General features: G+C 43.7%; 1 protein-coding gene across 1 annotated transcript in view; it reads right to left on the bottom strand.

Annotated features, from left to right (window-relative positions):
* TOMM70 (translocase of outer mitochondrial membrane 70) overlaps positions 1–18,341 on the bottom strand; it is a 33,119-nt gene extending 14,778 nt beyond the window's left edge. The window contains exons 1-5 of the mRNA XM_088481067.1: positions 18,006–18,341; positions 4,423–4,596; positions 3,820–3,946; positions 2,709–2,818; positions 1,238–1,386 (exon numbers count right to left, since the gene is read on the bottom strand). Of these exons, the coding sequence (XP_088337193.1) occupies positions 1,238–1,386; positions 2,709–2,818; positions 3,820–3,946; positions 4,423–4,596; positions 18,006–18,233 (788 nt within the window). The 5' untranslated portion in view covers positions 18,234–18,341. The remainder of the gene's footprint in view (positions 1–1,237; positions 1,387–2,708; positions 2,819–3,819; positions 3,947–4,422; positions 4,597–18,005) is intronic.
* Between the last annotated feature and the right edge of the window lie 2,711 nt (positions 18,342–21,052).

The following is a 21,052-nucleotide window of genomic DNA, read 5'->3' as shown; positions in this document are numbered from 1 at the left end:
CTGGTCTCCGGGTCCTGCACTGTAACCCCCGGTCAGTTGCTGCATACAACAGCTGACTGGGGTCACAGTGCAGGAGCCGGGAGACCAGCTGACCGGTGCCCCAGAGGACATCACCAGAGCACCTATCACTGGAGGTAAGTAAGCTAAGCAGAGGGGGTTCGAGGAGGAACGGCGGCCGCGAGGGATCTCGCACAGCACGGGGGGTTGGCGTAGCCGGCGGCGCATGCGCAGACACATTCTCAGTATTTTTTCCAAGAAATACAGTGAGAAATGTGCAGACGGGATTCGCAAGCTCTGTGCCCAAAAGGGATTTTTTTAAAATTCCTGTGATATTTCCTAAATTTGCAATGGGAATTTAGTCGGAAATATCACTAGAACCGCATTTTAAATGCGGATTGTAGTAAATAGGGCCTGATTCAGTGGTGCACGTTGACTGCATGCAATGCCGATGTTGGAAATGCTGATGTTGGAAGTACTGTGCACGTGTCGGAGTCGCACTACGTATGTGTCACGATGGTAACCGCTTGGTGGCGCAGAACAAATTTGGACACAAAGGCTATGGATTTCAACAGGGGGGTGGTTAGGCAGACACAGTAGCACTGGCCCAGAACCCCATGCTCAGATGGAGAAACTGCACTTGCCATAAGGCTGGTGCAAGCTTTCATGTTGCATCTATGGTGGGTGTAAAGACGCACCAAGACGTATTTACACCGGTGCCTGTGAGCGTCTCAGTAGGAAGCTCATCGGTCGCTGCATTACCATAAAGAAGCAGACGTATTTGTGTGCACCTCTGAATCAGGGACATTGTCCTAAAAGCCGCAGCACTAATTGTTTCTTACACCTAGCATATCAGTTTAAATAAAGAAAATGTGTTTACTAATGCAAGCACTGCATGTGATAACTAATTATAGCTGCTGATCTCTACACCCACATTTTAATCTATAGTTCGCACGAGCAAGTGCGCTTTAGAATTCTGTAAAATAATTAGAAATACTTTAGATTAATGGAGTTCTGGAGTTATCAATAGGAAATAAAAGTCTATACGTAGTAAAATTTGTGTAGTGCCCAAATGGACGGAATATACACACAGTATCTGTGCCTCATGCTAGCCACACGCATATCATAGGATATGGACACCCCACGCCAATCTTACTGCATGTGTGTAAAGGCAGACGACTCTGGTAGTTCTAAACATACAAATATTTTTTTTTTATTAATTTACAAGAAAGTCACTCACTTCTCCTTTACCACAGCTGCCTCTCCCTCTTTATCCTTATCCTCGTCAGACTTCTCCTCTTTGTGCAGCGGCTGGGAGATAATATCATCCGTGAAGGAACTGAAATAGGATTTGATGAACTGAGGTGAAGGCATCAGCGGCTCCCTGTTCTAAAAGGGGGAAAAAAAAACAAACACTGGTGGGCATAGGACATGAAATTATTATACGAGAACATTAATCCTAATACACATATTGGTATGAAACATTAGAAGCCATACAGCGATCTGTGACCTCGAAGCATGAGAGCAAAGACACTTGTGCACTGGGGAAGGCAAGAGCTGGTGGTACTGGTGAGGGAAGAGAGTAATGAAATATCATACTTGCCTATTCTCACGGAAGTTGCGGGAGGTTCCTGATTTTTCGGGTAGCCCCCCACACCCCGGATAAGAAGGCAGATCTCTCACATCCCGACCACTTCCTAGTGAAGTGGGCAGGATGGGGAGATTTTATGGAAATTTGCGGGTCAGTGAGGGGGCGGGGCTAAAATGAAGAAAATTGCCTCATTTAGCCCGGCCTCCTCCCCGCAGCTCCACAAATCGCTGTTTTTTTCCAGTGAAGGGGTGGGGCCTAATGACATCTACAGTCCGGCCCCGCCCCCAGAAGCGGTCAGCAGCATCTCCTCTCCAGGCTGCTCCCGGAGAGGAGTTTTGGAAAGTCGGTTTGTATGTGTAACACAAGAGAGAATAAAGTTGTTCGCCAAGAGTGGAGATGTTAGAGAATGACAGAGATAGGACGATCCTGCTACAGTTGTTTATGCAAGTAGTCACACTACTCATCTATTGTACCGTGTATTATAATCTATAGGAAGTGTGATCATTTCTATAAAGCAGACATAAATCATCATCAGACAGTTGGCAGGAACTCAGTGCCACACCCTTTCACGCTGTGTGTGACCGCCAGAGTTAGGCAAGTAATCATAGATTAGCCATAAGGCATACAGTATCGGTTTCTTCTAGTAAATCACAATAGGAAGATCAGGAGCCTTGAACATAAAAAGCTCTCCTGTCACAACAGAGAAGCACCGAGCTGTTTTATTATTTACATTTATTTCTATTCCTACCATACCAAAACGGCAGACAAATGGGTGAGCAATGCCAGGAAAAGCTATGCTCGATTAAAACGAAGGGAGAGACAACAAAATTCAATCATTTTAAAACCAGCTGAGGTCATGTGTAGCAATCAGTCAGGAGACCTGGTACACATAGTACCGGAATCAGACGCAAAACTCATCTACAATCTAAGCAGATAATAGCAAATGTGGCAGTGGTTGGGGGGTGGCGGGGAGCCAAACTGCATCATCGGGGCTCACCGTGGACAGTAACCGAAAAGCTCAGTGCTCTTAACCCTGGAGCTAAATGCCCGCGGTAAGCCCTGCGGCTAATTGAATTATCTATCACTAACATACACCATGTCATCCCCTCCCTAGAAATACCTTATATTTGTCTTTGGCTTTTTCTTTCCCAAGTAGCTTAAGTACTTTATCTGCTAGCAACATGCTGGTCTGGTTCTGGAATCCTTCCAAGATGCAAACTGCAGTGACATCTAGAACCACAAAACGGATCCAGGCATGTAGTGAATATATTAACAACAGGAAGTGCATCTATTTTCAATTTTCAGATGTACAGTGCTCAAGACATATACAGCTACAATGCATTTCTTTCAGGACAATGTTGAAATAAACTCAATTAACAAGAGAATTCAAGCCAAAACTAAAAATTAGTTTTCTGTGGAATAACCCAAAAAATCAAAAAATAAAGCTCTTATCATCACGCATAGCTCAGTCTGGCTGCATGGTGTCTACAAGACCTGCCGTGTATTCTGGATTCCAGGTAAGTCATCTTTTGGGAGGATTCAGCCTTTAAAGAAGAACCCCAGATTGATCATTTGTAATGTCAGACAACTCAGTGGATGCTGTGGGAAGTGTAACAGAGAATGCAGCATGGAGAATATCTGAGGATATGCAGGATCCATTACATCAAGGGTGAGCTGTTCTACTTTTTTGTAGGCGAGTAGGACGGTCTCAGATAATTTTAAAGTCTAAGTGGATTAATTTACTATAATAGAACCCAAACAATGCAAACGCCTTAATAGGAACTGTTTCAAATAAATTCTCAGTAAAAAACAGGTATCATAGGGACCCAGAAAAGACCAGTATAATAAAACTCCAAGGGGTATATTTACTCAAGTGCGGTTTTTAGAAGTGGAATTGTTGCCCATAGCAACCAGATTCTAGCTATAATCTTCTGCAAGGTGCTAGATAAATGATAAGTAGTATCTGATTGGTTGCTATAGGCAACTCCACCTCTATGAACCCGCACTTTAGTAAATATACCCCTCAAGTGTGTAACTAGCTTTGGTACAGCTCCATAATGCCTGACGCATCGCATATTGGCCAATGACAGTAGAGCCGGCATCGTACGTTTATATGGTGCAAGGAAAAACTTGCAATGTCAGCAGGACGCAATGTGCCGCTCCGGAACGGCACAGCGAGTTGATGTCGGGAATGGAATTCCCCCCACGGTCTGTAAAGCTGGCGCATATACCTTCCAAACATTCTTTTTTGTTATCCAGTCTTTCATGTGCCTTCGCCCGTCGGAAAAGGGCTTTCACATATCTGGGATTCAGTTCCACTGCTTTTGTACAGTCCTGGACCACTTCTTTCCACGTTTGCTTAAAAAGAACAACATAAAACCAACGTTTGAATTCTGCTTTTCTAATAGCCGAGAAGTTTAGTGCACAGGACATGATTAAATGACTTCTGCAACAGGTAAAAATGTATTAGCCACAAAAACTATACACACAAATTAGAACAGTCACTTATCTTCTAACACAGAGTACAAAATAAAAGGTGCAAACTGTTTGCTAACATAATAGCTTAAAGTAATAATCCAATGTCTACCTGCCCATTTAGCATTGAATAAAATAAAAAAAAATTAATAAAAAAAAAATGAAAGTTTTCAAGGAAAATCAAAGTTTGAACGATTTGAAGACCAAAGAAAAATGGCGATTATGCAAAGCTCTGTGTTTCGTGTCCTGTTAGCTAACATGTCATGAGAATTGATATTACAGGATCCAAACCCTGAGCATATATTTACAGCATAGACCCAGCACCTGACTAAGCCTCTGTTGCTTATGTAATTACTTACCAGCTGTTCATATGCTGCAGCTCTGTTCTGGTAGAAAGTAGACAAATCCACCTTCTTTTCTGGAGGACAGAGGCTGATGGCCTCAGTGTAACACTGAATGGCTTGTTCATATTTCGAAGCTTTAAAATACTTGTTACCTTTGTTCTTTGCAGCTTGCGCTTTCTCCAGCGGGCCCTACAATATAGAGACCATAACCATTTTCATAAGAACCTCACACAAAGATGCCAGAATTCGGCCTCTTTAAAATAACAGTACATGTACAGAGAAAATAAGATATATCCATTGCACAGTTACATTTGTACAAACTGCATGAAACAAATCACATAAAAAAAAAAACAGATTTTTATGAAGTCCATAACAATTCTCATCTCTGTGGCAGTACAGAAGTTGACAAGTAGGGGGCGATTCAATTGTTTTTGCATGGCTATCTCCCATCACTTTAGATGGAGTGATATTCAATTGTCTTGCGGCGGCAGACGCCCATTACTTTTCGTGCATGTCATGCCCAAATGCACTGGGTTCAGCCATGTACAACGGCTAAACCAGTCTACAGCCTTGGCCAAAAGTTTTGAGAATGACAAGTATTGGTTTTCACAAAGTCTGCTGCTTCACTTTTTATGATGGCAATTTGCATTTACTCCAGAATGTCATGAAGAGTGATCAGATGAATTGCAATTAATTTCAAAGTCCCTCTTTGTCATGACAATGAACTTAATCCCAAAAACAACATTTCCACTGCATTTCAGCCCTGCCACTAAAGGACCAGCTGATATCATGTCAATGATTCTCTCCTTAACACAGGTGAGAGTGTTGACGAGGAGAAGGCTGGAGATCACCCTGTCATGCTGATTGAGTTAGAATAACTGACTGGAAGCTTTAAAAGGAGGGTGGAGCTTGAAATCATTGTTCTTTCTCTGTTAACCATGGTTACCTGTAAGGAAACACATGCAGTCATCATTGCTTTGCACAAAAAGGGCTACACTGTCAAGGATATTGCTGCTAGTAATATTGCGCCTAAATCAACCACTTATCGGATCATCAGGAACTTCAAGGAGAGATGTTCAATAGTTGTGAAGAAGGCTTCAGGGTGCCCAAGAATGTTCAGCAAGCGCCAGGCCGTCTCCTAAAGTTGAGTAAACTGCGGGATCGGGGCACCACCAGTGCAGAGCTTGCTCAGGAATGGCAGATGGCAAGTGTGAGTGCATCTTCACGCACAGTGAGGCGACGACTAAGGGAGGATGGCCTGATGTCAAGAAGGGCAGCAAAGAAGCCACTTCTCTCTTGCAGAATATCAGACTTTCCCTGATGATTTTCCTAAAGGTACAGGGATTTGACTGCCGAGGACTGGGGTAAAGTTATTTTCTCTGATGAACCCCCTTTCAGATTGTTTGGAGCACCTGGAAAAACGTTTGTCCGGAGAAGGAAAGGTGAGCGCTACCATCAGTCCTGTGTCATACCAACAGTAAAGGATTTTGAGACCATTCATGTGTGGGGTTACTTCTCAGCCAAGGGAGTGGGCTCACTCACAATTTTGCCTAAGAACACAGCCATGAATAAAGAATGGTACCAAAATATTCTCCAAGAGCAACTTCTCCCAACCATCCAAGAACAGTTTGGTGATGAACAATGCCTTTTCCAGCATGTAGAGCACCTTGCCATATTGGCAAAAGTGATAACTAAGTGGCTCGGGGAAGAAAACATCAAAATTTTGGGTCCATGGCCAGGAAACTCCCCAGACCTTAATCCCATTGAGAACTTGTGGTGAATCCTCAAGAGGCGGGTGGACAAACAAAAACCCACAAATTGTGACAAACTACAAGAATTAATTAGGCAAGAATGGGCAGCCATCAGCCAGTATGTGGCCCAGAAGTTGATTTACAGCATGTCAGGGCGAATTGCAGAGGTCTTGAAAAAGACGGTCAACACTGCAAATTTTGACTCTTTGCATAAACTTAATGTAATTGTCAATAAAAGCCTTTGTCACTTATGAAATGCTTGTAATTATATTTCAGTATACCATAGTAACATCTGACAAAAAGGTCTAAAAACACTGAAGCAGCAAACTTTGTGAAAACCAATACTTGTGTCATTCTCAAAACTTTTGACCATTACTGTACAGTCCTGGTTAGAGCACTCAAACTACCATTTGGGCGCCCAATACACAGACTTTTTGCAGAATACTGCTCACCACCTCAGGAGGATGCGGGCAGAAATATTGGCGCAAACGGCATTCGTGCCCTTCTGCAGCAACAATTGTATATAGCTGCAGCCAAGTTACAAAAATTGAATTGCTCCCGTAGTAATTTTTTTCCACCCTACGCCAAGTTAGAAACAGCTCCTGGCAGTGTTACCCGAGAGGTGCTAAGTATCCAATGTCACGTTGCATGTCATTGGATTTGCACTGGCTGTTACCAATTGGCTGCTGGTCTATATGGCAACTCTTATGTAATGCAAAACCTGCCAGCACCATGCTACCACATGCATGGCAATTAACTTGCAAATAAAAACATACAGCAAGATATGGTGGCATGGGTGAGTACTAGTACCATAATACTGGCATTTTATTCACTAACACTACATATGGTAGCATATTAATGGGCATTACTGTATGCAATTGGTATATTACTCAGTGATTACAAAATACGCACTATTTACACACTACAGGCAGTGAGTAAAAAATGAGTGGGTCCTACAGGTCGCGCGGAGTCACTGACCTGTGTGAGCAGTGGCAGGCTACACCAGCCAGCAGGATGACACCTGCCCCCTGGGCCGGTACACTTTAAAGCATTTGTGGCCAAAGCAACTATCTCTCCACAGCGAGCTGCTGCCTTGGCCTGAAGTCTGTACTGGCCAGGCAAGCAGCAGGATGGTCCTCTCTCAGTCCCTCCTCCCCAGGCAGCTACGGCACCTCCTCCTCCCTTCACATGCCTGCCGCCAGGCTTCGCAGCCCTCTAAGGGGCGTAGGCAGAGAGATGTGGTCAGTGCCCAAGCCAGCCATACTCAGCCGGAGCCCAATGCAACAAGCCAAATTGCTGGGCGAACGCTGTTTGGCTTTAAATGCTAGCAGTGCACTCTGCCCCGGCTCCCTTACAATTGCCTGACCCTGTCCAGCTCTGCCTCCTGCTCCTGGTAGAAGAGAGCTCAGCATGCAGAGTGGAGCTCTGCCACCTGCCATGGAACCTCACATCCTGGAGGAACAGCCATAACCAACCCTTTTAAAAAGGTTAAAAGTGCATGTCCTCATTATCTTAAAATGTACAAGGGGGGAGGAGATGTAGGGGGTGAAAGGCATAAAATATATAAGGGGTGTGTGGTGATGATAGGCATAAAGTATATAGGGGGTGTGTGGTGATGATAGGCATAAAGTATATAGGGGGTGTGGGCAGGTAATAGACAAAGTATATAAGGGGTGATGCACACAAAGACGCTACATACATGTAATATGCTGTCAGTGTGACATAGGAAGCTACACACATGTAATATTCTGTCAGTGTGACATAGGAAGCTACACACGTGTAATATTCTGTCAGTGGGCTTTATATCTGCAAGCTGTCAGAGCACATAAGGAGGAGTCTTACTTATTGTGCAGCGCTGGTATCATGGTGTAGTCTTCCCTCTAGGCTATTTAGCAGGGCACCGCGCCCATGCCCAGAATTTAAAACTGCAAAATGCACCCTGCCCTACCTGTTGGCGCCTTACTGAAACAGCCTGACGGGAGTGCCAGGTGCCATCCCCACCCACAGGGAAGAGGGGGAGGATTGCGGTGTTGCGCTTACTGCCGGTGAATAGATGCCATTCCAATTCACAGTGAGGGGAGAGTGTAAGTGCTGGGCACGGCCCCAAGAGTGCCAAAAAGGGGGCATGTTTTAAGTAACAGGCCTCTCTTCTTGTGGCCACATCCACTTTTCAAGCACGCCCCAAAGGCGGCGTGCGCGACAGTGCTCTTTTTACGATCCGGCGCCCTGTCCAGTGCCAGACCTAGAATTAACACTATGGTGGTTGTATCTTTTTGTATGCATATGAATGATACTATTGTTTTGGGGTTTATTAAATATCCTGGTTTACAGATCGTATCTGGGTTACAGCCTTGAGTTTTTAATTATTGTGTTTTTCATTTTAAAATCTATATTTGTGTCAGTATATTTGAACAAAACAATACTAATACAGTGATCGCAAAATGGGATGTAGTTATGAGACTGGCGGCCGCGATGCCCCCGGTCTCAATACAGACAACGAAATCTCGGCAAAGGACTTAAGACAGGCGTCAAAATACCGACGCCTATCTTAATCCCGACATAGCAACGCCGAAGGAAGCCAGCCCGAACGAGGCAAGTCCCGAGTGCCCTTTGCGTTAGCCGCAGGGCGGGGGTTAGGTATGGGGAGAGTAGCGGGTTTAGGGGTTTTTTTGTTTTGTTTTTTAGAGTTAGGCACCCCCGGCAGGGAGGCTAGGGTTAGGCACCCCCCCAGGATGGTTAGGTTTAAAGTGCAGCAGGGAGGGGGGTTAGGGACATACCCATTCCTCGCAAACTATGTGCTGCAGCACTGCCTGCCCTCATCCCCCATAATATGTAATGGGACCCAGAAACAGTGGAGTAAGACCCCATTTTACTAAAGTGAGGGGTCCCTGGGACACACAAGTTTTCTCTCACTGATTACTGCCATTTTACGGGCTCAATAAGAAATGCTGTTCCAATTGTGAACTACCACTGCTGACTTATAACTGGGCACATATATGCTTAATACATGTATGTACATACATAAGAGTGGCCAGACGTAATTTATACAACCAGGTAAAAGTAATCATAGGATTTTTTTATTATATCTATTTTTTACAGCAGATTACAATCCAACACAATTGCAGAAATAGGCACTTGTTAGTCTTGGCCTTTGTTAGAACACGGCCATATAGACGCAGGCAGATGTAAATGGCAAATTTACGCAAATCCGTATTCATGGAAGATACGCCACTCCAACCTAAGTAGCACTAACTCTGCATCAGCTCCTATGGATTATCTGCAACATGTGGATGCTTACTTGGTTTATCCCAAAACTCCAAAGTGGATTTAAATTCAGGACAGTATAGGCCGAAGCCAATTCCGAGAGGTCTGGTAAGCCAAATGAGAAAGCTCGTTCAATGGTTTTCCGACAGGGCATGCAGCACCATTTTTAGGCCCGCTGGGTTGTATTTTTTTTTTATTTTTTAACTGCAAAAAAAAAAAAAAAAAAGTAGTTTCGATACGATAACAAAACAAAGCTATATCTGACCGACACATTGCAGAAGTCTCAAAGTTGTTTTTTAGAATTTCTTTTTAGAATCCGATTACTGTAAACTAGCAGCGTGGAACAATCCATACACGCCTGGGCGCTGGCAAAGCATAAAAGGTTTGAATCGTGCAGATAAACCGTGGACTTTGAAATGAATAGGAGCTATGCCACATTCCTGGGGCTTGGAAGGCAACGTGCAAGAGACACACACGGCATTACTAGCTGCTCGATGCACATGCAGCTGCAAAGGAGGGAACACAAAACAGCCAAAACGAAAGTAATTCAGAAGATCTTGTTTAACCTGTTTGTGTCAAATGGTGGTATGGGCAAAGTATCTCCACTATTTAAAACTATGTATAAACAGTAGATCCCAACAGTCATTTCTGTAAGAGAATCTGGTCCCTCTCTGTGATATATACATACTACAAAGGCTGTTCTTCCCTTATTAACAAATGTTTCTATAGAAGTGCAAAAACAGGAGACTGTCCCCCTGTAAGGCAATACTGGGAGCATCAAAAGCCATAGGGGTCAACTTCTAAAAATGACTTGGATACTCTGCATTTTACTAATATGTAGGGAAAATACTATAGAATATACACAGACATGGATAGTGGTATCACAAATATTAAGAAAGCTCAACCACTCACAGAGCGGTCATCTATGCCCAGTGCATAGATGATATTTTTTACATCGGGGGTGTCAATTCAATTTAATTTCAAGTGATGTGTCGCCAAGCAATGCCTCGATGCTCGGCTGTGCACATCAGCATATTTGTAAAGTTAATGTACATACTATGTAGTCATGTATTTACCTTGCACTGCACAATCTGTGTATGTGTGCTTGCACTGTTAACTTTTTGTAGGGGGGGGAGGAGGGATTTGGGAGCGCTGCAACTTGGAGCTTCCATTTACATCCTTGAAGCTAATCTGAAAGTAAGCCATCTGTCTGCAGAAATACCCATTACAATGATTAAAGGGATCCAGAAAAATCACTTTTGAGATTTAGACCTACTAAAATCAATACACTATTCTGATATGTTGTGCGCTCTTTTGACCTCAACTGATTGCCTTTAGACTTGGTACTGATTTAAAGTAGCCTTCACATTGCTCCCCTGCAGGTCATTTACTAGGAGCCCATAGCCTCAGATGCTGCCTGAATTTCCGGCCAATTCAGGGCCTTTTTAAGCGTGTTTTTTTTTTTTTTTAAACACGTACAAAGTGCGATAGGCACAGGCTTAATAGGCTATAACTGAAATGCAGTATGTTCTCCTTATATCACCTTATCCCAAGAGGCTCTATTATGGCTGAATCTTTTACACTAGAATCCCAATGGGTGCACTGGCAGGATATTCTCCAGACCCTAAGTAGCAGGAGCCATTAATCCATACCTTGCAATTAGGAGACATCAGCAAGATCAAGCTGTCTGCAGTTAGATCAATGGGCTCAGCATATTGTCTGCAAGCTCATAAACAAGCACATATGGGCTGACAGGGACAGAGAAGGTGTAATTTCCATTTCTCAACCCACAATTAAGAATTATGCCCTGTATTAGGTAATCTGACTGCGATTTCGCACAGAAGGGCTATGCCCAATGTATTTTTCCCATAGAAAGAAAACAAGGCCTATATAGAGGTTTTTAATTTGAGCGTAAGAATAAATGCTGCACTAAAAATTCTCTACTATGGCGTTATGGCTGAGCATACATGGTGCGCACCTCACCTTCATCTCTATTTAAACTATATTTTTTTTCCATTCATTTAAATGAATTGAGTATTAGCCAATGAATAAAACCATATTTGATAATCTGAGGTGTCATTGGTGCATTAAATTAAAAACCAAAACGCACCAATATGGCCATAACCCGACATGCACCAGTTCAGGATTGATCCATTATCTCTTCTTTGTAAGAGTCCTTTGTATTAAGTTACTTTGTGGAATGAATAATTATATATATATATATTGCTTTAAGTTGCCTTCACACAGCGATATTTTACATGATCTGGCCGATTCCGATGTATCGGAACGATAGATCGTGTAAAATATGCCCAAATCATGAGTAAATCGTTGAGTCCTCACTCACGATCACATCGCATCTTCAGATCTGCCATGCTGTAGGGCAGATCTGAAAATTAAAGTCACAATGCACTGGATAGTTTAGGAGGCACGACAGATTGTGTGCCAAATTGGCAGCTTTTCAGACCAAATCGTGCCCACGACTGCCGGGGAGAGTTCAGTGGGAAATCGTACACATCGTGCAAATGTGAGCACATCGCTATGTGTATAGGCACCCTTAGACTCAATTATTGACAGAACAAATAAAATACTCTGACAACACAGACTAAACAGAACTGGAGTACCATGGGGGGAGGGGGCGGTGGACATAGGTTTTAACAGGTTGTGCAATCAAATGAAAATCTGACACAAGCACTGTAACTCTCCCAAATTATCAACATATATTACGGAAACATATTGTTATATTACATAAACAACTTGTGCAGCATTATTAGAACGGTAAATGACAACAGACTGAATAGCAGAGATACAGGCAGACACCGATTGGGAATGCATGAATAGATTTGCTAGTTACCCTGTGACACATTTCATTCCATGGCCTGATCCACACTGTCCATTCTTATCAAAGCCATGCGATCTACTGACCTGTCCAAGGTCACAACAAAATGAGATTGCAAGAGAAGGACTTGCCCAACATGGGTGGTTTCAGGATTGTGGCTTATACATGCTGGAAATACTGTATATGGAAGCATGTTGCAAATGTTTAAAAAAAAAAAAATATTCGTTTAATAAAAATTAGGGAACATGAAAGATTATCTAGATTCTAGTTCTCATGCTTTAAAAAGCATTTAATTACACATTATAATTTTAGAGAAAGCACATCGGACAGTGTTTAGGTAATGTTTAACAGTGTATTAGAGAATTACAAAATGCCTCTAAAGGTGCGTATCCAGTAATAGACGGAGAAACGAGAGCACGATTACGACATTGTAATCGTGCTGTTGTTTCTCCGTCTGTTATGTGCCTACACTGAACGTTCAGTCGTTCAGTGTAGGCACATCCATCATTCCCGTACATGCTGAACCTGACGTGATCGTCAGGTTGACAAACATGTACGGACGATGATAGATGTCAAAAACGACCAGCGGGCACATGCATCGCTGGTCGTTTTTGACATTTAAATGCTCTATTTGCCGCCGATTACTGAGCGATTGCACGAATACGATGTCTTAATCGTGCAATCGCTCTGTAAGGTCGCGTAATGGATACGCACCTTAAGGCAATATAACAAACGACAACAAAACCACCCCCCCACACAATATAAACACATCTATACAAAGAGGTAGAGAATTTGTGTATTAACTGCAAGTTCCAGCATAAAGGGAGGGGCACGCTGGGACTTGTGGTCCGAAACCAGTAAATGACACATGCCCGCCACAAGGGGATTGCAGCTTTAATGTGTTATGAATTTCTAAAAAAAAAAAAAAAAAAGAATGAGGGTTTTCACTGTTTCTAAGTTATTCTATTGGGAGGGGGGTGAATTTCAATTGAACCCCAAAGTGCAGTTCCGTACCTGCACATCACCTCCATCCACACTGCAAGTTCGCCCCACTCATAGCGGTGCGCAGGAAAATGTGCAATTTCAACAGTACAATAACTGGCCGAAATGTGCGCACAGCAGAAGATAGCGGTGATGCTTGGCGCCACATCACCAGTTTTTAAATTGCCCCCTATTACCTTTTCATATAAGGCACACCCCAGAATATAGAGGCACAATTCTCACCAGTAACCACCATTTACTAAGTGTCAGTTTTGCATTATAAACGAAGTTGCATCTAGTTAATTTACTAGAGCCCAAATCGACCTTATATTAAAGGGGCGATGTTCATTTCTAAAAAATGGTTTTATAACAAGGGGCAACATTATTTTATGGCTATATAAATGTTGCCCTTGTCATAAAAAACACTTTTAAACACCAATTAACAATTAGTACTGACAATTAATTTAATAAATCATTTAATCCATTCAACCCAGTCTTAAGTAACGGGCACATTTCGGATCCGTACCAGTTACTTAATAACTTGATGCCCCTTCCAAGGACTGGGTTGGATGGACATTGCTGCTCTGCGGAGTCAAGTTACCAGAACTTCTGGTACTATATAAACTGCACATAACCACCATAATCTGGTAGGACGCTGGAGCATTTTAAGGACTGTTTTGGTTTTATTACACTGCAATTATTTATATCTAGATTGTGAATGCATTTATATGTTGTAATAATAAGTCTTCATGAAATGGAATCACATTATATATATTCCTAATTTTTTTCTTGAAGTAACTTTTCCTTAGGACTCCATGGGGGTGATTGAACTGTGCTGGCAGTCTAAGCGAATAGGCGCCGGACGGAGCAATTAAACTTTCTCAGTTCGGCCGCCCATTAGCATTTACCGTGACCACAAGCACCAGGTTTAGCTGCGCAAAGCGACTAAACCTGTCTAAAGAGGAAATTAGGGGGCCCAGACAACGCCACCTTAGACACCTTTTTCTCGCATCTCCGGAGGCTGCAAGAAATTTTTTTTCACTGCTGCGGCTAATGGGCGTCTATCAGAGAAACAACTGAATTGCTCTGATAGACACCCATTACTATAGATGGCCAGCACGGGGGGATTGCATGAGAAACTCTAAAGCCTGCCATACACGGTGCAACGCGACGGGGGATCCGACATATGGGGCGGTCCCTACACGCACTGCGATCAGGTGGCCGATCGCCCGATATGCCAGCTCCCCCAACTGCATAGCGCTGCATGGGTGGGATCACACATCGCATCCCCTGATCGACTGAACCTGCAGTAAGATCTGAGGGTGCGATGTACGACCCCACGGGTGCGCGCTGTGTCCGATACCATGCCCATACACGGTACGATAGAGCAGCCAAATCGTACCAATCTGTCGGATCGGCTGATTTATCGCACCGTGTATGGGCCGCATTAAAGACCCATATACAAGGCATCCCTAAATTGGGTTCTTCTGATCATAGCCCCATAAAGGATAAAATAAGATGCTGACATTTAGGGACTCCCTTTTTTGGATTTACAATGAACTGCTATACCACTACTTGTTTCCTTTTCACTATTGGAATATTTTTATCGAAATTATATTACACTGTTATATCACTCATCTTTTTTATACCATTCTCTTTTATATGTATAAAAACTTCATATGCAAATGAGGAGAGGCATCTTCCCCACACTTAAGCGCCAGACTGTCCCACATAAATTTTATATCTTAGTTTATTTCAAATTGAGCAGTCAACGTAAAAAAAAAGGGTAGCTCATATCAGTGACACCAAGATACCATCTTCCCCTGCCAATACAAAGGCCTCATCTCACCCCCTTAAAGAGCATTATCTAACTAAAAAAACACATTTGGGCATCACACATCTTTTATCCCCAATGATAAAGCATTACTGATCTGAGTCGCTGACACCTGACGGACACCACACCCTACAGAACATGATACACGTTCTATTCCCATCAACACTACTTCTGTAAATCTTGATTAGACCACACCACCATAGATATTGCGGGGATATATTGCCCCATGGTGGCACACCCACATGGGGACTATAGTCTTCATTCTAGCACCCTGCACCGGTCACAACCCGTGCAGTTCCTCTTTCCTGCCTGGGGTGTCGCTCTCTGCTCTCTCACACTAGTCTTCATCTCAAAAGTTTGTTGCATCAGCTGCGTCTGCTAGAAGCACCAGAGCAGAAGACTACATGAATACCTTTAAAGTAACCAAACACACTTCCATTAAATAGAAAAAGGCTATAAAGATTACTTTGCATTCATCAATAATTCTGATATCTCCAGTGATCTTTATTAGGACTGCAATCACAAACGGGCCTCAGGATACTACTCTTTTGAATGGCCATCACATACATACGAAGATCAGCAATGTCTGGTACAGATTACTGAATTACATTTCCTTCTGACACAAAGGTGCCCATCAAATCATGCTGTGGGGGATGATTTTTAATTTTTTTAAGTGGATAACTGGACTCGCTGTTTGGCAGACAAATGGGGGAAATGATGAATCTCCAAAACCCATGCATAAGAAATGATGACGCCAACTCCCTCTGGTTCCCCATAACAGTGGAATAAAACCGGATAGGCTTCCAGCAGCTGTCACAATCTGAGATACCAGCTTTTAAAGCTGATCTCTTATTAAAAGCAAAACCCAATGCACTGGGTTCGAAAATAAAGCTACTTCAAGTTTTGCGGTTAATACAATTGCTTAATTTAAAAGCCGCTGATCAATAAATCAGGCCCATAGACTCTCCACTCTAAGATAAGGTCCATTGCTTCCATTGTTTGACACTCTCCACAGTTCCCTGATGAGATGCATGTCCCACTGTACACTATTGGAAATCTGTCAAAACCAGACTTCCCCCTCACTCAAACATTACACTTCATTCATTCCTAGTGAATTATAGAGAAGTATGCCAACGTGAATAGCACAAGACCTCTTCTCCAAAGCTAACATTTATTATTAAGGTCACATAATGGACAAAAAGTATATAGAGTCCAAAACCAGATGCATTAACAGCATCGATTCCAACAAATACATAGGGCCGAGCATTACACGAGCGTAAAAATCCCTTTCAATTAACTATGTTACTGAGCAACTTTGCACACTAGACTTCAGACCAAACGGAGAGAAATCTCTGTCATTTACCTAGGTCTTGCATATACACTATATGGAGCACAATAACCTTTTATTTCCCTTTCCTAACCTGAAGTCAAATCAGAAACTGATCAATAGGCAACTGTCCCTGGGACAAACATATATACAGTCCAGCTTCCACCTTTTATTATAAATAATGTGGCCATTAGGGCTCATATCTACTCATATGATGGAATTATCCATATATCATTCCTCTATGCAAAAAAGTGTACCATCTTCTATCTGCAGTAGATAAGATGCTCCTAGCAATGTGTTTACTGCAACCTCAACCACCATAATCCTGAATGTAGCAAGATACTGCAGAACCATGAGATGGAAAGGAGATGCTTCCACATTTCGAGAGGAAGGGGTATCCCTAAGTAGTAACCGTTACAATGGAAAGACCAACAACACCTGTACAAGGTACTATGCCGGCTTTCCGTGACACCTGGCATTCCTGTGCAAGGTACTATGAAGGCCTCCTGTGACACCTGGCATTCCTGTGCAAGGTACTATGAAGGCCTCCTGTGACACCTGGCATACCTGTGCAAGGTACTATGAAGGCCTCCTGTGACACCAGGCATTCCTGTGCAAGGTACTATGAAGGCCTCCTGTGACACCTGGCATTCCTGTGCAAGGTACTATGAAGGCCTCCTGTGACACCTGGCATTCCTGTGCAAGGTACTATGAAGGCCTCCTGTGACACCTGGCATTCCTGTGCAAGGTACTATGAAGGCCTCCTGTGACACCTGGCATTCCTGTACAAGGTACTATGAAGGCCTCCTGTGATCACAATGCGCAGCGATCACAATGCAACTACGGACGCACAGTGGAACACATCGCAGAGTGAGTGACAGGTTGTCAGCAGTTGGGGGTGGCGACAGGGGGTGGTCTGAAATACGCTGGTGTGCCTGTCTGTTTGAACGCTGTTTCATGGGCATGTATAAATTAGCCACTGCGATTGCATACGCAGCTGTGTCAGAAGAGCACCGAAAAAGGGTAAGATGGCTGCTCGATGGGCGTCGATTTTACAGATCGTTACGCTGATAAGCAATGTTGTATACATATGATAAGGCAGCAGTGGGCTACGTGGGTGTCCTTATGCTCGGGTAAGCTTTACAAACATCAAATTTTCGCAGCTGCGATTGCACTAGATTGCGTCCCTGAATCAGGCCTTCTACATCACCTGGGATACCTGTAGAAGGTACTATGTCACCTGGGATTCCTGTACAAGGTACTATACCAGCCTTCTATGACACCCCAACCCCCTTATTTAATTAAATATTGCTACATGTCACATGTGAGGCATATGAAAAGGGCATAAGAGGCACATGTGAGGTATGTGAAAAGGCCATGAGAGGCACAGGCGAGAGGTATAAGAGACAGGTGAGAGGTACATGAGAGGCACAGGAGATGCACATGTGAGAGGCACAGGAGATGCACATGTGAGAGGCACAGGAGATGCACAGGTGAGAGGCACAGGAGAGACACAGGTCACCGCCTCCCACCACTCATTCTTTAGGTATCCTATCACCCCACCCTGAGCTCCAGCTCTTCTCTGTGCCCTCCCCGACCACTCACCATCTCCTGTGGCGGGTTGGAGTCCGGGTTGGAGCTGCCCCCGCTGGGCACCGGGCTGGCCCGCCCCTCCGGCGTTCTCCTCTGGTTGTCCCTCTTCGTCGACTTGTGCCGGCTCCACAGATACACAGCTCCGGCTCCCAGGAGCAGCGGGGCCCCGACGGCCAGGGCCAGCTTCCAGTGGGGGATCCCGGGCCCGCCTTGCGGCTCCACGGGCTTGGAGGCGGCCATGTCTAATCCGTCCCTGCGGCTGCTGCGGACACGGGGTGAGACAGGAGAAGAGGTGCCGGAAACGCGGTGCAACCTGGGAGCCGGCAGCTCGGGATCGTTTCCGGGATAGCAGACAACAGAGAGCGCGCTCCCTCTGCTGGTCATAGTTGGTGTTGCAGTCCTTGGCTGTGAGTGTAATTTAGAATCCTGTTGACTGGAGCATTAGTGCTCCAGTTATTTTCCTGCTACATAAGCAATTTTACAGTTTGATACAATATATGCTCCGGCTATTTTCACTTCATTTACGTTATTATTAATATGCTGAATCATTACATTATTAATGTTAAAGCAGAATTAACATGTGAAACAATATTAGTATGTGCTAGCAAAACTACATTGTGACTTGCTGACAACAAGAGACAGGGGTCTTGACATGAGGTGGGAGAACGTGTTCTTAGAAAGCTAAGTTCTGTCTTCTAATGGTTTATACCAGAGGTTCCCAAAGTCCGCCATTACAGTCCACGTTTTAGGGATATCCATTCTTGAGCACAGGTGACTTAATTAGTGCCTCAATCCATTTGATTTAACCATCTGGACTCAAGCTTGGATATCCCTAAAACGTGGACTGTAATGACGGACTTTGGGAACCTCTGGTTTATACGTATTATGTATGTATATTTATTGTAGAATGTTTTACCTCATGACCATCTATGTTATCTATATTAGATAAATAGGCCTGATTCTGTAGTACGCAATCCCCATGCAATACCGATGTTCATGTATATGAGCGATCGTTTGCAACTGCACATGCGCGACAATTTCTGAAAACACCCATGGCGCATGGGTTATACAGAGATTGTACACACAAAGGTGCTGCTGCAATCGATTCAAACAGTATCAGGTGGCGGAAAACTGCTGGGCGGTGACTAGTGGTACTCCACCAATCAGGTAGTTCCAAAAGGGTTTATAAGATAGAATAGGGGGAACTAGGATATGCCTTGATAAAGACCCTCATGGTCGAAACGCGTTGGTTCTGGAGACCTAATTTATGGACTTATTCATATGACTACTGGGACTTCCTTCTAAGGTAGATAACTTTATCATTAACCAATCCGGATAGGTTACTGATCCTGAAACAACCTGTATTTACCTTGGTTTTATTTTGGGGAACCAAGAGTCTGATGTTTTTTTAATTTGGATGACACCAAAGTTTTATTGAATAAAATAAATGTTGGCATACAAAGTCATCTTACATCCCTGTTGTGGATTTCCATATGGTTTAAAAGATACCTTGATAGGAGGAAAACGCATACACCTTCTGTGAGTATGGTACACTTATCAAAGATACCTTTATATATATTATTCTATCTATAGCAGAGTGAGTGGGGTACGCCCCTTTGAATATTCTTCCTTCACTGTGTGGGGTGAACCATACAATTTCCAACACATGCGATATTACCTATAGCGGTACATTCACTTTGGTATACCTTCTTCCTCTATCATGTGTCTGGTGATGCCGAATAAGGAAATGTTTTAATAGTTTTACTTTAAAAATGATACTGCACATATTGGCCCTCATTCAGAGCCGCTCGCTAGCGGCAGTACGCTCGTTCCGAGCGATGTTCGCACAACTGCGCATGCGTACGGTTTTTAGTACGCATGCGCGAACCAGTCAGTGCGACCAAAAATCGTTTGTACGCTATATAGCGAATGCCTGCTATTTTGAGTGACAGAATGAGGCGTATGTGGGTGGTAACAGGGGAAGGTGCTTGAAAACGGGGGAGTGGAATTCGAACGCAGGCGTGCTTAAAGGTCAAAACGGGCGTTTTAAGGGAGTGCATAATTAATACAGCAGCGTCATTGACCACATCACTTGGTTTTTTTTAACTCAGAACTGCTCGTAAAATAGCGGTTGAAAAAACCAACCACAAGAATAGCGAGCAGTTCATACGCTGTACGATGTACTCGATTAATCTAATAAATAGCGGACATGACGTACGGTGCGAGCGGCCAAGGGGCGTTTTTAGCAAAAAAACGAGCGTGTGTTTTGCTCGCTCGTTCAGACTTAGAGGTGTGAACAGACTGCAATGTGCGAACGGATCATTTGAATAGCCACCCCTTGTTTTTGAACGAACGACCGCAAATAGCGAACGGCTCTGAATGAGGGCCATTGTTTTTATTCTTTATCTTTTCCCTTTTACATATACCCACACATTGGGAGGGAATAAGCAAGCTTATTCTAGGAATCAGAAGTAATAAAAAACCTAGAAAATATCACCATTACTCTTCACTCTGGAAGTTAAGTCTTGCATCCTATTTGATATATACACAGTTTTAAGAAGTGCCTTCATCTGAGCTCCAAATTTGTTTACTGTATTCAATTGGTGGGGTGTTGGTGACACCCAGGTGCTTGCGGAGGAGGGAAGCATCTAAGCGTGCATAGGTTTAGATCATCTTCGTTTTGGTGACTGGGAGGTGGATAGTAGTGCACGCACAAATGGGCCTTTCAGTGGGTGTATTACGGGATTGTCGCAGGCGTGTCAATGCAAGCAGCTGCATTCCCAGACGCATAGCCACAAACATAGGAGGCCCTTGTCAGACAGAGAAACTGCTCCTTCCTCTAGGGATGGTGCAACTTTCAATGTTGCGACCAATGGTGGCGTATAAGGAACCACCTATCTGTATTACAGCGTGCACAGGCGCTAAAAGTGGGTGTCTTAGGCCTTGTAAATTTGGCCGCACGGGTGTGTACAAGGGATGGGGTTTGTAGGCCATTTGCATAAACTCGTAGACGGGTGACTGACCGCCCATAGACGCTGCTGCGTGCGCTTTGCATGCCA

This window comes from Taudactylus pleione, unplaced genomic scaffold (assembly GCF_031769625.1).
Source record: "Taudactylus pleione unplaced genomic scaffold, aTauple2 ptg000262l, whole genome shotgun sequence".
In the NCBI taxonomy this organism is placed as follows: Eukaryota; Metazoa; Chordata; class Amphibia; order Anura; family Myobatrachidae; genus Taudactylus; species Taudactylus pleione.
The sequence above is the reverse complement of the archived record's forward strand: the minus strand, read 5'-3'. Positions and strand labels throughout refer to the sequence as shown.